Raw genomic sequence first — 19,494 nt, 5'->3', positions numbered from 1 at the left:
CATCTCCCCTGCCTGTTGCATCATACACACAGCACTCCATTTGAAGTGGACGCTGGCCAATTCCAAAGTGAAAACTCACTAGCATAATAGTCAAGAGCATCCTTTCACTAACCCCTTGTGGTGTTTTCAATATATATAATCTTTTCCAAGCCTTGTCTCCTTCCATTCTAATTCAAATTAATTTCAAGGTATAATTTAATTGAGAAAATGTAAAAACATTGGAAAAATTATGTCATTGCATACAGTAGTTCGCCAAATCAGTGTCAATTCAGTCTGTCAGGGAGGTGGCTGCAGGGATTTTTTATGTCCAGCAGGTGTCGGCATTCAGTGACACAGTATCAACACAGTGTGTCATTGTGTCGAAACGCTTTATGATGCCTCATTCACCCATCACTACACCTTGTGTGTTTGTTCGCTGGTGAGTGTACCTAAAATTCTGCGCTCAGAGTAAAGTTACATATCAGTTATAGCTGTACAATTAGTCATTTGTGATTTACTAAACGTATTTAGAGTGAGCTAAAGTTAGCCGCGGCTAGCAGCACCTGCCTCGCGTACCTCAGCTCCATGTGCACCACCCAATGTATGATCACATTCGCCCCACTTCTTTGAAAAAGAAAAAAAAAATCTGTGGTTTCCATCACAAAATGACAAAAGAAGACTTTGAGGGAAAGGTGAACTGCACTCAACCCAAGCTCAGGCATTTCAATGACTCATCACAAATTGTTGTTAGATCTGCCATCTAACAACAATTAGGCAGATGCCATTAATGACAAACGTGTCCAATTTTTTTCAGCATGCATTTACCTTTCCCCGTTTTATTTTCCTGTTACATTTGATGGATTATTTATCTCAGGATCAGGATTTGCTTTATTGTCATTGTTGAGATCTCGGAGATGGTCAATCTATAAGCCCTACCCAACTTCAAGTTCAGTTCTATTACAAAGTCACCACTTAGTGACCTGAAGGTGCAATGGCAGTGCGAGTGTCACGGCTCAGACAATGTGGAGAAGCCAAGCGCAGGAAGTATAGAAAGGCTGATACCAATATGCCCACAAAGAGTCCAAGACAAGAGCCAACACAAATGGGGCATGGCCCGAGTCCAAACAAATAACTAAGAGGAACTCCAACGGAGCAAGCTTAACCGAAATCCAGGGAGCATCAAAAGAGTCCAGAAACACACGGACAACAGGTCGGGCACGAGTGACGAGGAACTAAGAAACAAGAAAACATCAAATAGAATAAACTTATATGAGGAAAAAACTAGATACCTTGATACCTTAGGCCTTGATACGGCTCCATTTAACCACGCCCCCTTTGTGCGAGGCGTGACTCGCGACTCCAGTGCCATTTGTAACATCACTAGTTTCCGCATGTTTCCTGGTTTCTTTTGTGATTATCTGTTCATTGTGCTTTCGTCTCTCCGTTTCCAGATTTAAGTTTGTTTGATTCTCCCAGTTTGGTGACCGTTGGACTCTTACTCATGTTTATGGACTTCTGCTAGTTTGGTTACTCCGTTTGGACATTTAGACTTTGCTTTGTTTCTCCCGGTTCAGTGACACTTTTTGTTGTGTTTTTGTTTGTTAATGATTAAAATTATTTTTGACTCGCGCCTGCCTCCTGTGACTTTCACCAATGCGCTTAGGTCCCGCTCCACGTCCTTGACTCTTGACAGTTTTCTTTGTCTCAGAGGATGCATTATTCACGTGTCAGCATGTGCTAAATAAGTGTATTATAGCTACTGTCATACAAATTCAATCAGTGTTTAACTGATTTTAACACTGGATGTAAAGGGGGACGTGAACTTGCTGCTTTAAATAGCAGCTTCTCGCTTATCATGACAGGTAAACATACTTGGGGTCTCAAGGACACTGTCTCAAGGTGTTGCAATGACTGAAAGGGGTCCCAGGACTAAAACCCAAAATAGCACTTAATAAGTGCTGGTGGACAGAGAGATGGCAGGATGAACACTGATGATCAACTCCTTCATAGGGTTCATAAAGTTCATTTTCCACATTAACTAGCTAAAAGTTCAGTTCACATTTCAGAAAGTACTAGTACTATTCATGATCCATTATTGCTTATAGTTAATAGTTTGCTCATAGTTCCAAAAATGGACTTGTTAGTTCAATGTCACATGTGCTCTGCCCTCTCTGCAATTGGTTATCGACTTCGAAAAATTAGAATGGAACAAGACAAGTCGGAAATCTGAGACAAACACACAGATCGAAATAACTACATTATTCTCTGACAGGAGATCAAAATGGTCCTGCACGGCAGACAGCTTGCGTTTCCCTTGGAGCTGCCCCCTAGATCCACAAAGACATTCACAAAGAACTGTGAGATTCGACTGTTTCAGCAGTTACATCCTGTTGACAGGCCCGCTTCCTTAGAAACACAGTTCCGAGTCGGCACAGTCACGTGACGATCTCAGCTCCGTGATCTCGGCACGCGCGCCGACGCATCGCTGTCTCAGGACCCGTCACTTTCCATTGCCGCTGGTTGTGTCGCACGGTGCTGCTCTACTCACAAAGCGAGTGTAAGTGAAGATTTTTGATGAACAGTACTACTGGCTGAAGCGGCGTTTCATTATATCTCACTGATGGGTAAGTTATGACATCAAATGACTAAACAGAGATCAGAACACGACGCCCTCGGCAGCCGTTAGCAGCTAACGCTAGTTAACCTTAGCTCCAGTCGTTACCAGGCTCTGTATACAGCGCTAAACTGCAAAACACTCAGTTCAGGGCAGACTTTTAAATGATTTGACCAACAAAGAAAATCCACTTCATTTGAAACGTGACTTGCATCGCCTGTTTTCCGTCAGTAACAAGTGTTCACGACCTGGTCCAGTCATCAGATGGTACATTAGGGATGGTCCGATTGTAATTGCGGAACACAATAACTCAAAGCTGTGATTATGGAGATGCTTCTGCATCCTGCATCTCGATTGGACTGACTTCTGTGAGTGAGCGAATTTACTTTGACATACTTATATACAGTAATAATTTTGTTATATGTTGAGGGGATACACTGTACGACTGAACAATTTATATCCCATGAGTACGCATTATTGTTAATTCTGGGGGTATTGTGTGTTGTATTTGTTGTCAATATAGGAATATGGCAGTCGCATAACATTTTGTGAAAAAAGAAATGATCGTGAATACTTTCCAGATCTTTCATTCATCATCATCATAGTTTTTTTGGAATTGCAGTTATGAACGTGATGGCAGCTGACGTGTGCAGCCACGTCAAGGTGGTGGTACGAGTAAGGCCTGCCACTGAAAATGAGAAACGAAAAAAACGGCGGAACGTGATCCAGGTTGTCGATAACCACAGGCTCGTATTTGACCCCAAAGAAGAGGACCAGTCATGCTTTGGCACACAAAGAGTCCGAAACAGGAATATTAACAAGAGGGCTAACAAAGACCTCAAGGTTGTTTCTGATGAGTATACTGCCAAAGGTGTACTGGATGGTGTGATGAACGGCTTCAACTGCACAGGTAGTTGAATGACGGAGGATTTTGTCTTCCATTGACATAGAGCTTGAAGTATATGTTGATACATCTTCATTGTGGAAGATTTTTTTAGTAATTTCAAAATAGGTTAAATATCTTTGTTTATCATATGAATCCAGCTGTGCATTAAATGGTAGAAAACACAAATACACTGTGCTGTTTCCATGAGAGCTGCTCATCTTTACTGAAATTTCACCTCTGACCCTCGATCTGATCTCTTTCCATGAATTGTCAAGGACAAGTTAGCATCCATTTCAATAGAAAACACCATGGATTTAGTATTTTCAACATTTAAAGAGAGCATTTTACATCTTTTTCCTTTTTATGTATTCTACCTCCACGTACTTGTAGTTCTGTTTGTACTTTAATATTGCCTTGTTAGTTGGAGTTTGAAGTCAGTTTGATTAATTTGAGTGAACATTAAAATCATCAAATGTGTGATGCGACAATACCATTATCTTTGAAGTGTGTCATCTGATGAACAAGTTTAAATGACTGTCAATTGTCATTGTACTGGCTTCCCCCAACAGACGGACAAGGTCATTGTAGTGAGTGTTTCCTCTGAGATAAGAATGCATGTGCATTGTCACTCATCTATAATGTTTTCATCTATTTTCGTTTCAGTTTTTGCCTATGGAGCAACTGGAGCTGATAAAACACACGATGTTAGGCTCACAAAGTGATTCTGGGGTGATGTACCGCACCATGAATGAGCTGTTCCGGCGCATGGATGATGCCAAGGAGGAGAAAGCGAAGAGAAGATCGTTCAAAAGGAGTAGTCGTCCAAGGTCTCACTCAACACAAGGTAAGTGCTCACTGTCGTGATGGCGCAATCATGTCAAATCAAGTCTAAAGATCACGTATCACAGCTCCGGCATGTTTAGTTAATGTTGGATTTATAAAAAGACGGTTGACCAAAGGGTAACCAAATTGCCTCTCTGTGCTCTGTCTGCCCAGAGGTGATAAACATGTTCCTTACCTGTGTGCATAAGCCACACCATGTTACTTTCGCACAAATGTTGTGGTTTGTGCCATTTATCCCACTCATCTTTGCTTAATGGTAAACAATACAAAACAACATTCTCAATGTTAAATCAGTTTTTTTTTCCCATTTGTTGTCCTTCAAGCCAAAATCTGCTCAGCACATACTTGAGGCATTGGATTTTGGCAATCGCAACCGGACCCAGCACCCCACTGATGCAAATGCCACTTCATCAGATCCCATGCTGTCTTTCAGGTGCTTTACATGGGCTTTATTCAGCCTTGCACATTCACCGTAGACTTCAATAGAGTCACATCTTGTTTTACTCATAACAGTCTATGTATGTAATGTGTAATCTTTTCCAGATCTATTTGCAGCAATAGGACAAAACCGCCAGTCTCAATACAAATGTCTGCGTTGCTAAAATGAGCCTAATAGACCTTGCAGGATCTGAGAGGACAAGCGCCACCAATGCCAAAGGGGCAAGGTTGCGTGAATTGGCCAACATCAACCTCTCACTCATGGCCCTTGGAAATGTTATACATGCGCTTGCTGACCCAAAGGTGAGTGAAGTCTATTCGCTATGTGGACACATGAGTCAGCAAGAAGGTACCATCGTAACATGAAACAACTGTTTTGTTATGCTCAGTACTGCACGTTCACAGGTGAATCTTTGTGTCTCAGATCATGATGAATCATCAGGATGCATCATGAACCTTTTTTTTTTTTTTTTTAACTTTAATTATTTATTTATTGACACAACACAAATTGAAATACATTTTTTGACACTTTTAACGCTGTTGATAATCTATTATCAACATTCTAACATTTTTCTTTCTCAGTGATATTCTAAATTTGGCTGTTACCTTTGAAAACGTTTGATAACTGAAGTGAGACAGAAACACCACGAAGGGTTGATTTAACAATGACACTTGTTAATGCCTCCCCCTGGAACTGCAACCTTATCGTGGTGGGGGAGTTTGTGTACCTTGAATGATCCTAGGAGCTATGTTGTCGGGGGCGTTATGCTCCTGGTAGGGTCTCCCATGGCAAACAGGTCCTAGGTGACGGGTCAGACTAAGAGCAGTTCAGAAGCCCCGATGACAAAACCAAAAACATCGAGGACCGTGACGTCGCCCGGCATGGCGCAGCCGGGGCCCCACCCTGGAGCCAGGCCTGGGGTTGGGGCTCGAATGCGAGCGCCTGGTGGCCGGGCCTCTGCCCATGGGGCCCGGCCGGGCCAAGCCCGAACGAATGACATGGGCCGTCCCTCCTGCGGACCCACCACCCACAGAGGGAGTCATAGGGGTCGGGTGCATAGAGAACCAGGTAGCAGTCGAGGCCGGGGGGCCCGACGACCTGGTTCGTGTGGACATTCTCTGGCTCTTGGGACATGGAATGTCACTTCGCTGGGGGGGAAAGAGCCTGAGCTTGTGCAGGAGGTTGAGAGGTACCGGCTAGATATAGTCGGGCTCTCCTCCACGCACAGCCTGGGCTCTGGAACCCAACTCCTTGAGAAAGGCTGGACCCTCTACCTTTCTGGAGTTGTCCGCGGGGAGAGGCGGCGGGCTGGCGTAGGCTTGCTCATAGCCCCGCAGCTCTGCAGCTTCGTGTTGGGGTTTACCCCGGTGAACAAGAGGGTCGCGTCCCTACGCCTACGGGTTGGGGACAGGTGTCTCACAGCGGTTGCGGCTTACGGGCCGAACAGCAGTGTAGACTACCCGGCTTTCTTGGAGTCACTGGGAGGGGTACTCGACAGTGCCCCAACCGGGGACTCCATTGTTCTACTGGGAGACTTCAACGCCCACGTGGGCAATGACAGCAAGACCTGGAGGGGCGTGATTGGGAAGAACGGCCTACCCGATCTGAACCTGAGCGGTGTTCTATTACTGGACTTCTGTGCCACCCACAGTTTGTCCATAACGAACACCATGTTTGAGCACAAGGGTGTCCATAAGTGCTCATGGCACCAGGACACCCTTGGCCGGAGGTCTATGATAGACTTTGTGATCGTGTCATCTGACCTTCGGCCACGTGTCTCGGACACTCGGGTGAAGAGAGGGGCAGAGCTGTCAACCGATCACCACCTGGTGGTGAGTGCGATCCGCTGGCAGGGGAGGAAGCCGGTCAGACCGGGCAGGCCCAAACGTATTGTGAGGGTCTGCTGGGAACGCCTGGCGGAACCCACTGTCAGTGGGGTCTTTAACTCCCACCTTCGGGAGAGTTTCTCCCAGATCCCGAGGGAGGTAGGTGACATGGAGTCTGAGTGGTCCATGTTCTCCTCCTCCATTGTCAGTGCGGCTGCACGCAGTTGTGGTCGCAAGGTCTCCGGTGCCTGTCGCGGCGGCAATCCCCGAACCCGGTGGTGGACACCGAAAGTAAGGGATGCCGTCAGGCTGAAGAAGGAGTCCTATCGGGTCTTGATGGCCTGTGGGACTCCTGAGGCAGCTGACGTGTACCGGCAGGCCAGGCGTGCCGCTTCCCGTGCAGTCTTGGAGGCAAAAACTCGGGTCTGGGAGGAGTTCGGAGAGGCCATGGAGGAGGACTATTGGTTGGCCTTGAAGAAGTTCTGGCAAACCGTCCGTCGCCTCAGAAGGGGGAAGCAGTGCCTCACCAGTGGTGTTTACAGCGAGGGTGGGAGACTGCTGACCTCGACTGGTGATGTTGTCGGGCGGTGGAAAGAATACTTCGAGGGTCTCCTCAATCCCGTCGTCACGTCTTCCACTCAGGAAGCGGGGACTGAGGACTCGGATGGCTCTCTCATCACCCGGGCCGAAGTCACCGAGGTTGTTCGTAAGCTCCTCGGTGGTAGGGCCCCGGGAGTGGATGAGATCCGTCCGGAGTATCTGAAATCCCTGGATGTTGTAGGGCTGTCGTGGCTGACATGTCTCTGCAACATCGCGTGGCAGTCGAGGACAGTGCCTCTGGATTGGCAGACCGGGGTGGTGGTCCCCCTGTTTAAGAAAGGGGACCGGAGGGTGTGTTCCAACTACAGGGGGATCACACTCCTCAGCCTCCCTGGAAAGGTCTATTCCAGGGTACTAGAGAGGAGACTTCGGCCAATAGTCGAACCTCGGATCCAGGAGGAACAGTGTGGTTTTCGTCCCGGTCGTGGAACACTGGACCAGCTCTATACCCTCCACCGGGTGCTCGAGGGTTCATGGAAGTTCGCCCAACCAGTCCACATGTGCTTTGTGGATTTGGAGAAGGCGTTCGACCGTGTCCCTCGCGATGTCCTGTGGGGGCTGCTCCGGGAATATGGGGTGCGGGACCCTCTGCTAGGGGCTGTCCGCTCCTTGTATGACCGGAGCAGGAGCATGGTTCGCATTGCCGGCAGGAAATCAGACCTGTTCCCGGTGCATGTTGGTCTCCGCCAGGGCTGCCCTTTGTCACCGGTTCTGTTCATCACTTTTATGGACAGAATTTCTAGGCGTAGCCAGGGGGCGGAGGGGATCCGGTTCGGGAACCACAGAATTTCATCTCTGCTATTTGCGGACGATGTTGTTCTGCTGGCCTCATCGGACCGGGACCTTCAGCATGCGCTGGGTCGGTTTGCAGCCGAGTGTGAAGCGGCCGGGATGAGGATCAGCACCTCCAAGTCTGAGGCCATGGTTCTCGACCGGAACACGGTGGTTTGCTCTCTCCAGGTTGGTGGAGAGTTCTTGCCTCAAGTGGCGGAGTTTAAGTATCTCGGGGTCTTGTTCTCGAGTGAGGGAAAAAGGGAGCGTGAGATTGATAGACGGGTTGGTGCAGCGGCGGCAGTGATGCGGTCGCTGTATCGGACCGTCGTGGTGAAGAGAGAGCTGAGTCACAAGACGAAGCTCTCGATTTACCGATCGATCTACGTTCCCACCCTCACCTATGGTCACGAGCTTTGGGTAGTGACCGAAAGGATGAGATCGCGGATACAAGCGGCTGAGATGAGTTTCCTCCGCAGGGTGGCTGGGCGCACCCTTAGAGATAGGGTGAGGAGTTCGGTCATCCGGGAGGAGCTCGGGGTGGAGCCGCTGCTCCTCCACATCGAGAGGAACCAGCTGAGGTGGCTCGGGCATCTGATCCGGATGCCCCCTGGACGCCTCCCTGGGGAGGTGTTCCGGGCATGTCCTACCGGGAGGAGACCCCGGGGAAGACCCAGGACTCGCTGGAGAGATTATGTCTCCGGTCTGGCCTGGGAACGCCTCGGGATCCCCCGGGAGGAGCTGGAGGAGGTTTGTGCGGACCGGGAAGTTTGGGCTTCCTTGCTCCGAATGCTGCCTCCGCGACCCGACCCCGGATAAGCGGCAGAAGAAGGTGAAGGTGACTTGTTAATGCAAATTAATCATGGTTATATCCCTTATTTTGTGTTCATTTTCATTTCAGACTAAGAAAACAAACATCCCTTACAGAGACGGCAAACTGAAACGGCTGCTGAAGGATTCTCTGGGAGGAAACTGCCACACAGTCATGATTGCCAACGTCAGCCCGTCCTCGCTGTCTTATGACGACACACATAACACGCTGAAATATACCAACAGAGCAAAGGAGATAAAGTCCTCTGTACATATTCCTTGCTGACTGTGACGTTAACCTCGAGTCATCCTTTCATCCAGCAGCTTAAGAGTAATGTCATGAGTCTGGACAGTCACATCGGCCAATGCGCAGTGACATGTGAGAAGCAGTGGCAAGAGGTAAATGACCTGATGTCAAAATCTCCATTTTATCATTCTTGGCAAACATTTTGAAAGTGATTTCTTGTGCTAATTCCTGATGTTGTTTCCCAAGCTTTTACTGGGCTACTTCTCTGTAATGTTTCACGAGTGTTCATAGTTTCACATATTAATACGGTTCAAAAATGTTTTATTACTCTCTTTATCTAGTGAAACTCACAGATGCATTTGTCACAAATGTCCCATATGTCTATTCTTTTAACTTTGAATTTGCTCTTCCAGATTGTGCAATTAAAGCAGAAACTTAAATAGTACGAAGAGAGGGGAACTGTGCCGAGCACCGCCAACACCCTCCCATCTCAGCAACAAGCGAGATAAAACGGTGAGACGTACCAGAAGTCAGTAGACGTGTGAATAGCTTGCTTTTTTAGATCTTGGCGGTTGCTCCAAATAACTATCCAAATGGTCCCCAGTTGCAGCCCTAATACAGTATGAGTGGTGGTGTGGATTGTGATGGCGCAAGTGTGTTGCTTCAGGCTCCGCACGCCTTTGCGCTGTCCTGATTTTAGTCCTCAAATGCAGGACCAGTTTGATTTGCTCTGAGGAAATGACATCAATATCACAAGTCCTGTCAAGCTAGCAATAGCAATGTTAAGTGCAAATGTCTTGTCTCTGAATGCATATTTAACAATGACTTTAAAACAGAGTCCCATCCCCACCACCACTACCAGCAAGTGAAACATGGCTTGTGTTCTCTAGTGGTCAGTTGTTAAACACATTTTGTTTGTCTCAGTTTTGCCGTCACATCCTTTTTGGATATTAACCGTGTCATGTTACCGCTGCAGGGTGTCAGAAGCTCTGCATGAAATATTCTCATGCCGTGCCCAAATCAGGAGAGAGCATCTGCAACTAGAGACTTAGCTGAAGGAGACGGAGCTGTGCTAGCGCTACTGCGAGGAGGACAGAATGCACATCCAATATTTGTGTGCCAATGAAAATACTGGAAAGGCAGTTAACGCATTTTCCATTATCCAAAAAGAACAGAGTTGTACTTTTTAAAGACACATGACTTTCCTCTGATTGGCTCACAATAAGATACTAATTACTTGAGGATTTCACATTCTGCTGTGCTGTCGTGTGTGTGTGTGTGTGTGTTTGATTCACTGAACCGCCCTTTGCCCCACCAGAATGGTCAACAGAAACAGGAAGAAACAGGAGGCGCTTCCACGGATGTCCACCAGGAGGAATCTCGCTGCGTCTTTGTCGTCTCAGAGCGCGACGACGGCCGCCCAGGCCTCCGAAGAGGGCATGCTACCACTCCTTTGCACACAACAGTCTGCTCCCAAAACTGAACCTTACCTTCCCACGGACCTCAACGTGACCTTCGAAGTCCATGAGGATGAGGGCGAGACAGCAATGAATACAACCGCTTTAAAAGAAATGAGGTGATGTGGCTGTCAGTTGCTGTGGAGGTCTTAGACACTTATGTCGTATTTCTGACTCCATTTAGCTGTTTTTCTTTTCCATCTTCTCTTTCCTCTTTCCTTCACGCCTGCACTCATCTTTCCACTGCCCTGTAGATGGTAGGGTTCTTTTTCAGGCTTCACTTTCATTTGATCCTCACATGAAAACAACGGTTCAGTCCTGTTACCTTGTGTTAAAATAATGAAGCTCAAACATGAAAACCTATTCATGTGTTGGACACCTGGACTGCTCGTCTCCGTCCTCCTCTTCCTTTACCCTTGTCCACTGGCTCCTCTTGACCCTCTCCCACCCACAAGGCATCCCTGTCTTTGTGCTGAGACCAAACACCGATAGATTTAGGAGGGTTATTACGTAAAAGTCTTAAGAGAAGGATTTCATTTCGCTTCAGCTCCATCAATGATAATGTTTGTGTCTCTGGTTAATTCTCAGGATTTTGTTGAACTGATCATCTCTTACAGACAACAGACCTTACAGGACGGGAGAAGAGCGAATCCTTCATACATGGACATGGCATCCGCAGCATAAGGGAAGCGTAAATTCAAAGTGTAAGTTTGGTCGCCTTGACATTATCACCTGTGGTTATATATATAAAAACACAAGTCCGAGTGCATCACGTCACAGGCAGGAGCCACTCATGAACAGACTGGGCTCAGCTGAAATAAATAGCAGAGCTAACATTCTGGATGAAGAAGTCCTCCGTTCTGAACATGTTTCAAATGCCAGCAGGCTCGGAGAACAGGCCACTCAGGGTCGTGAGCAGCATTTCGGAAGGAAACCTGCACCTTCTTGAACCCAAGAAGTCAAAGTCCCGCTTTTCCAAGACGTCTCAAAGGATCAGGGGTGTGGTCAAGAGGATGTAAAGATATATAATATATAATAATATGTAATAGTGGAATTCCAGCTAATATAACTTTCCTCTGTGGAGTGCAATTTCTACTGGAGAAAAAGGCACTTCATTGATGCGTGTTTAAAATGGAATGTGTGTGGCTTGAACATGGCTGATGCTGTGTATTTGGGGTCTGTTAGGCAGCAGCATTTCAAAAAACCTTTTTCTTTGTCGGTGTGATGAATCCAGTTGCAACCCTCAGTACATGCTCAGTCTGGAGCACAAGTGGGGCGTGGACTCTCTATGTTGTAATTGCACATTTAATATCCATTTATCCGAAAAAAACTGGGGGATTCACTTTACATAAATTCAATTTAGGCAGCATTTGACGAATTAGCGTTTGTGGACGGAGCTTTGGTTGCAAGCGGAGAAGAAGCGACACAAGAAGTTGGATAATAAGACAAACGCGACCTGACGCAACCAAATCTTGTGAGCTGCAGGTAAAGGGTGGTTCAGTGAATCAAACACACACACACACACACGACAGCACAGCAGAATGTGAAATCCTCAAGGCAACACACTTTTGCATGCGCTTGTTCTGCATCTCCTGGTCCTGCAGCGCGGTGGGTCGGATGGTGGATGGGTCGGGAAACTCAAACTCACTGACTGCCCAGAATCAATCCATGGTTCAATTCAAAGGCTCAATATAAGGAATATAAATAGTATCTTATTGTGAGCCAATCAGAGGAAAGTCATGTGTCATTAAAAAGTACAATTCTGTTCTTTTTGGATAATGGAAAATGCGTTAACTGCCTTAACAGTATTTTCGTTGGCACACAAATATTGGATGTGCATTCTGTCCTCATCGCACGGTTAATATCCAAACAGGATGTGATGGCAAAACTGTGTTTAACAACTGACCACTAGAGAACACAAGCCATGTTTCACTTGTTGGTGGTGGTGGTGGTGAGGATGGCGCAGCTTTCAGTCAGACTCTGTGCAACCTGACTCTGTTTTAAAGTCATTGTTAAATATGCATTCAGAGACAAGACGTTTGCACTTAACATTGCTATTGCTAACTTGACAGGACTTGTGATATTGATGTCATTTCCTCAGAGCAAATCAAACTGGTCCTGCATTTGAGGACTAAAATCAGGACAGCGCAAAGGCGTGCGGAGCCTGAAGCAACACACTTGCGCCATCACAATCCACACCACCACTCATACTGTATTAGGGCTGCAACTGGGGACCATTTGGATAGTTATTTGGAGCAACCGCCAAGATCTAAAAAAGCAAGCTATTCACACGTCTACTGACTTCTGGTACGTCTCACCGTTTTATCTCTGCTTGTTGCTGAGATGGGAGGTGTTGGCGGTGCTCGGCACAGTTCCCCTCTCTTCGTACTATTTAAGTTTCTGCTTTAATTGCACAATCTGGAAGAGCAAATTCAAAGTTAAAAGAATAACTAAAAAAAAAGAATAAAAAAAAATAAACGGGACATTTGTGACAAATGCATCTGTGAGTTTCACTAGATAAAGAGTAATAAAACATTTTTTAACCGTATTAATATGTGAAACTATGAACACTCGTGAAACATTACAGAGAAGTAGCCCAGTAAAAGCTTGGGAAACAACATCAGGAATTAGCACAAGAAATCACTTTCAAAATGTTTGCCAAGAATGATAAAATGGAGATTTTGACATCAGGTCATTTACCTCTTGCCACTGCTTCTCACATGTCACTGCGCATTGGCCGATGTGACTGTCCAGACTCATGACATTACTCTTAAGCTGCTGGATGAAAGGATGACTCGAGGTTAACGTCACAGTCAGCAAGGAATATGTACAGAGGACTTTATCTCCTTTGCTCTGTTGGTATATTTCAGCATGTTATGTGTGTCGTCATAAGACAGCGAGGACGGGCTGACGTTGGCAATCATGACTGTGTGGCAGTTTCCTCCCAGAGAATCCTTCAGCAGCCGTGTCAGTTTGCCGTCTCTGTCAGGGATGTTTGTTTTCTTAGTCTGAAATGAAAATGAACACAAAATAAGGGATATAACCATGATTAATTTGCATTAACAAGTTTCATTGTCAAATCAACATTTCGTGGTGTTTGTGTCTCACTTCAGTTATCAAACGTTTTCAAAGGTAACAGCCAAATTTAGAATATCACTTAGAAAGAAAAATGTTAGAATGTTGATAATAGATTATCAACAGCGTTAAAAGTGTCAAAAAATGTATTTCAATTTGTGTTGTGTCAATAAATAAATAATTAAAGTTAAAAAAAAAAAAAAGGTTCATGATGCATAACAAAACAGTTGTTTCATGTTACGATGGTACCTTCTTACTGACTCATGTGTCCACATAGCGAATAGACTTCACTCACCTTTGGGTCAGCAAGCGCATGTATAACATTTCCAAGGGCCATGAGTGAGCGGTTGATGTTGGCCAATTCTCGCAACCTTGCCCCTTTGGCATTGGTGGCGCTTGTCCTCTCAGATCCTGCAAGGTCTATTAGGCTCATTTTAGCAACGCAGACATTTGTATTGAGACTGGCGTTTTTTTCCTATTGCTGCAAATAGATCTGGAAAAGATTACACATTACATACATAGACTGTTATGGGTAAAGCAAGATGTGACTCTATTGAAGTCTACGGTGAATGTGCAAGGCTGAATAAAGCCCATGTAAAGCACCTGAAAGACAGCATGGGATCTGATGAAGTGGCATTTGCATCAGTGGGGTGCTGGGTCCGGTTGCGATTGCCAAAATCCAATGCCTCAAGTATGTGCTGAGCAGATTTTGGCTTGAAGGACAACAAATGGAAAAAAAAACTGATTTAACATTGAGAATGTTGTTTTGTATTGTTTACCATTAAGCAAAGATGAGTGGGATAAATGGCACAAACCACAACATTTGTGCGAAAGTAACATGGTGTGGCTTATGCACACATGTTTATCACCTCTGGGCAGACAGAGCACAGAGAGGCAATTTGGTTAGCCTTTGGTCAACCGTCTTTTTATAAATCCAACATTAACTAAACATGCCGAAGCTGTGATACGTGATCTTTAGACTTGATTTGACATGATTGTGCCATCACGACAGTGAGCACTTACCTTGTGTTGAGTGAGACCTTGGACGACTACTCCTTTTGAACGATCTTCTCTGACTGCCAGGGGGCCTGCATTTGCCAATAAGTCTCGGATCTGTTCATTGTAAACCTGTAACAAAAAAATAAATAAACATTTTCTCAAAAAGCTCTGGTCAGTTCCATGTAATCGCATGCACCATTTATTCAAAGTGAGTGACAAGATATTTGCCATCAATGACATGATCCGCTAAAAAAAAAAAGAACACGGACTAAAAAGCAGCTTACAAAAGCCCCATGGAAACTGAATGAAAGACTCAAGATTTAAGGTACCCGCCTCAAGATAAGAAAATGCCACCATAAACGCTTTCTCCTCCTTGGCATCATCCATGCGCCGGAACAGCTCATTCATGGTGCGGTACATCACCCCAGACTCACTTTGTGAGCCTAACATCGTGTGTTTTATCAGCTCCAGTTGCTCCATAGGCAAAAACTGAAACGAAAATAGATGAAAACATTATAGATGAGTGACAATGCACATGCATTCTTGTCACAGAGAAAACATTCACTACAATGACCTTGTCCGTCTGTTGGGGGAAGCCAGTACAATGACAATTGACAGTCATTTAAACTTGTTCATCAGATGACACACTTCAAAGATAATGGTATTGTCGCATCACACATTTGATGATTTTAATGTTCACTCAAATTAATCAAACTGACTTCAAACTCCAACTAGGCAATGTTAAAATACAAACAGAACTACAAGTACGTGGAGGTAGAATACGTAAAAAGGAAAAAGATGTAAAATACTCTCTTTAAATTGAAAATACTAAATCCATGGTGTTTTCTATTGAAATGGATGCTAACTTGTCCGTGACAATTCATGGAAAGAGATCAGATCGAGGGTCAGAGGTGAAATTTCAGTATAGATGAGCAGCTCTCATGGAAACAGCACAGTGTATTTGTGTTTTCTACTATTTAATGCACAGCTTCAAGCTCTATGTCAATGGAAGACAAAATCCATCAGTTGAGGTTGACTAGGAGTCATTCAACTACCTGTCCAGTTGAAGCCGTTCATCACACCATCCAGTACACCTTTGGCAGTATTCTCAAAATGATCTTGTTGTGTCGAGTACTCATCAAAAACAACCTTGAGGTCTTTGTTAGCCCTCTTGTTAATATTCCTGTTTCGGACTCTTTGTGTGCCAAAGCATGACTGGTCCTCTTCTTTGGGGTGAAATACGAGCATGTGGTTATCGACGACCTGGATCACGTTCCAGCATTTTTTTCGTTTCTCATTTTCAGTGGCAGGCCTTACTCGTACCACCACCTTGACGTGGCTGCACACGTCAGCTGCCATCACGTTCATAACTGCAATTCCAAAAAAACTATGATGATGATGAATGAAAGATCTGGAAAGTATTCACGATCATTTCTTTTTTCACAAAATGTTATGCGACTGCCATATTCCTATATTGACAACAAATACAACACACAATACCCCCATAATTAACAATAATGCGTACTCGTGGGATATAAATTGTTCAGTCATACAGTGTACCCCGTCAACATAACAAAATTATTACTGTATAAAATTATGTCAAAGTAAATTCGCTCACTCACAGAAGTCAGTCCAACCGAGATGCTTCCACGATTGAGGCAGAAGCATCTCCATAATCACAGCTTTGAGCTATTGTGTTCCATTCCATTCCTAATGTACCATCTGATGATTGGACCAGGTCGTGAACACTTGTTACTGACGGAAAACAGGCGATGCAAGTCACGTTTCAAATGAAGTGGATTTTCTTTGTTGGTCAAATAATTTAAAAGTCTGCTCTGAACTGAGTGTTTTGCAGTTTAGCGCTGTATACAGAGCCTGGTAACGACTGGAGCTAAGGTTAACTAGCGTTAGCTGCTAACGGCTGCCGGGGGCGTCGTGTTCTGATCTCTGTTTAGTCATTTGATGTCATAACTTACCCCTCAGTGAGATATAATGAAACGCTGCTTCAGCCAGTAGTACTGTTCATCAAAAATCTTCACTTACACTCGCTTTGTGAGTAGAGCAGCACCGTGCGACACAACCAGCGCCAATGGGAAGTGACGGGTCCTGAGACAGCGATGCGTCGGCGCTCGTGCCGAGCTCACGGAGCTGAGACCGTCACGTGACTGTGCCGACTCGGAACTGTGTTTCGGAAGTGCACCTGTCAACAGGATGTAACTGCTGAAACAGTCGAATCACACAGTTTTTTGTGATTGTCTTTGTGGATCTAGGGGGCAGCTCCAAGGGAAACGCAAGCTGTCTGCCGTGCAGGACCATTTTGATCTCCTGTCAGAGAATAATGTAGTTATTTCGATCTGTGTGTCTCAGATTTCCGACTTGTCTTTTTCCATTCTAATTCAAATGAATTTACAAGGTATCATTGAATTTAGGAAATTTAAAAACGTTGGATTTTTCACATGATGGCACATTTTCACATTATTTAAAAGTATGGCAAAGACTTATTTGATATTATTATATACAGTAGGTCATCAAATCAGTGTAAATGTAGAAGTCGGTTGCCTGCAGGGATTCTTAATGTCCAGCAGATGTCACTATTCAGTGACACAGTATCAGCACAGTGTGTCACTGTGTCGAAACGCTTTTTCAGGAACAGCCAGGCAGCTGCAGCACCAATGGGCTTGTGAGACCAGGCGGCGGCTGCACGGGGTGCTCTCCAGATGATGACGAAGGGGGCGGATACACCAGAAAATCTCGGATTGTTGTAGTCGGATTGTATTTGGTACGAAGGACGCAATGGAGAAAATCACTTTTTTTCGATTTATTGGCTGATGAATTGGAGGCGGGGGAACACTTCTTTATCGGAATGCGCTCAGAGAAGGTAAGTAGTTTTGTCAAATCAAGAAAAGGCAAGAAACTGCCAGCAATAAGTCAAATTACCCGAACATTTTGAAATGCACAATAAATATACGAGTGTCCGATATATTTCTCCACATTAATTTCCTTCATTCTAAAGATAACACTGTTTATATATATATATATATATATTTGTCGACATGAAACAATCCGTAGGTTGTAACGGACTCTCCATAATTTTCCCAGGTCAGTTGATAAAGTAATTTCTTTTGAGGAGGACGTAGTCTCCTTATTCAGTCCGTCAGACTTCATGAGCCATTTCAGACTAACAAGAGAACAAGTGGAGGTTGGTGACAGAAGTTTTCTGTTTTACTTTAGTGCCTGTCATTTCATCTTTCCTCTCGTTTCGACCTGTCCTTTGCCCATTTGTAGGTGGTCATCAGGTTTCCTAGCTTTTTTAGATTTTTTTCATTTCTGATGGTGTAGCCTTCTGTTGCTAGACCTTCCATTTCTTTATAGAAAGCCACCTTGTTTTTGTGGTGGAGACCAAGGAGACATGAATGTTGTTCAGAATTACTTGTGTCATCCCCTATAACTCTGATTCAAACAGTAACTCTACCTTTCTATTTTGATGAGGTGGAAGTGGAGGGGACCTGAGTGAGGTCAAGAGGACCTTCATGAGCTGAGGTCTCTTCAGGTGACTGAGGAGTCAGCTCCATGCCACTGAGACCTGGGGGCACTATGGAGAACGTGTCATCCAAAGCAGACTATACACTGATATTGTCCGCTACTGAAGGTACTTCACCTAAACGGTGACGTGCAGCTCTGATATGTGCCAAAACCCCAGAGGCCAAATTATTGTCTGAGCAGAAACACATGAAGATGAACATGTGTCCAGCTCTATGGCTGTTCTTCATCTTTACTTTGTGAAAGAGTCTAAATTATTGTAACAGCTGTATTCCATTCTCTTTCATGCATGTCGACTACTTTATGACCAAACATGATTCACAACTTCTTGTACATGTCTAGAATTATCTGTTGCACAATTATGCACTTCTACTCAGTAAATGTGCAACATGGTATTCCATAGTTACCTTCCCATCTTCAGTCTTTCAGCAGTCTCCCTGCTGACCTGCATCTGGACACAGCATCACCAATAGTGACCTTCTACATCACGTGTCCTCAAAATAACCCAGGTTTGGTCAGTTCCTTATATAGCTGGTCAATACACACACGCTGCACACCTGCCTGGCGTAAAACCAACATGCTATGGAAAACCTCAAGCAAATGAAGTTCATTATTGTACTTTCTTTTTCTAACCAATGGTTGTAATTGCTTAATACTCTGCAATGATCCAATGAAAGAGCAGCTTCAGGCAGCAGCGCAACTTGAAATGTCTCACCTCTTTTATGTGTTTCTAAGCAAATGGCAGAGGTCAAATTATTGTATTTCAAACTTCAAACTATCATTTAAACTAGAACTCAAGCTGACATTTCATGGGAATTTTGCAATTGCTTTCCAATGCACTTCCAGGCGGAAGTCACACTGGCGCAGTGGTTCAGAAGCAACTGCGGGGCGCCTGGCTCCCACCCCTGTTCTCTGGGCTCTCTCTCGTGATTTGGTGGTAATGACGTCGGAGCCCAACAGAGCGATTCTGGACTCCCCAACTTCCCACAATGTGTGCATGTGGCATACCATGGACCAAAGCCCTCCCAACACATACTCTCTATAAAGCATATAAACCATAAACCATATAACCATCATAGCTCACCCGAGGAGTGGGGTCACTCAGTGGTGCTGCATGGTGTCGAGATCTAGCTAGATTAACAGCAAAGAGATAAATTGGGGTACTGTGTGAGCCAATGTAAAAACGACATCTCACAATCCAAACCACCATTGGCTTCACCAATAAAGTCACCACGTGTGACCTTTGTTCATTAAACACAGCGTGTCTACATCCTGGGAACTAGTTGCTGCCTCCATAAGTGATTTTATTGTTTATGTTCAAATCCCACATTCACCAAAAATTCTGTTTTTAATTGACGACTGTATATTTTGCTTGACAAATCTTTCAATAAATCATTTAATATAAAAA

At 44.9% G+C, this 19,494-nt stretch overlaps 1 protein-coding gene and 1 pseudogene across 1 annotated transcript; one reads left to right on the top strand and one right to left on the bottom strand.

The window, feature by feature from the left end:
* The first annotated feature begins 3,217 nt into the window (after positions 1-3,217).
* Positions 3,218-10,498, top strand: LOC128746702 (kinesin-like protein KIF18A; annotated as a pseudogene).
* A 2,296-nt stretch (positions 10,499-12,794) lies between these two features.
* On the bottom strand, positions 12,795-15,914 carry LOC128746543 (kinesin-like protein KIF18A). The gene is given in 10 exon segments (XM_053843661.1): positions 12,795-12,890; positions 13,173-13,247; positions 13,304-13,480; positions 13,843-14,040; positions 14,151-14,173; positions 14,176-14,260; positions 14,571-14,675; positions 14,880-15,003; positions 15,005-15,035; positions 15,602-15,914. Coding segments are annotated over 10 exon segments (1,227 nt in total).
* Between the last annotated feature and the right edge of the window lie 3,580 nt (positions 15,915-19,494).

This window comes from Synchiropus splendidus, chromosome 15 (assembly GCF_027744825.2).
Source record: "Synchiropus splendidus isolate RoL2022-P1 chromosome 15, RoL_Sspl_1.0, whole genome shotgun sequence".
Lineage (NCBI taxonomy): Eukaryota > Metazoa > Chordata > Actinopteri > Syngnathiformes > Callionymidae > Synchiropus > Synchiropus splendidus.
This window is presented reverse-complemented; position numbering and strand designations above follow the sequence as displayed.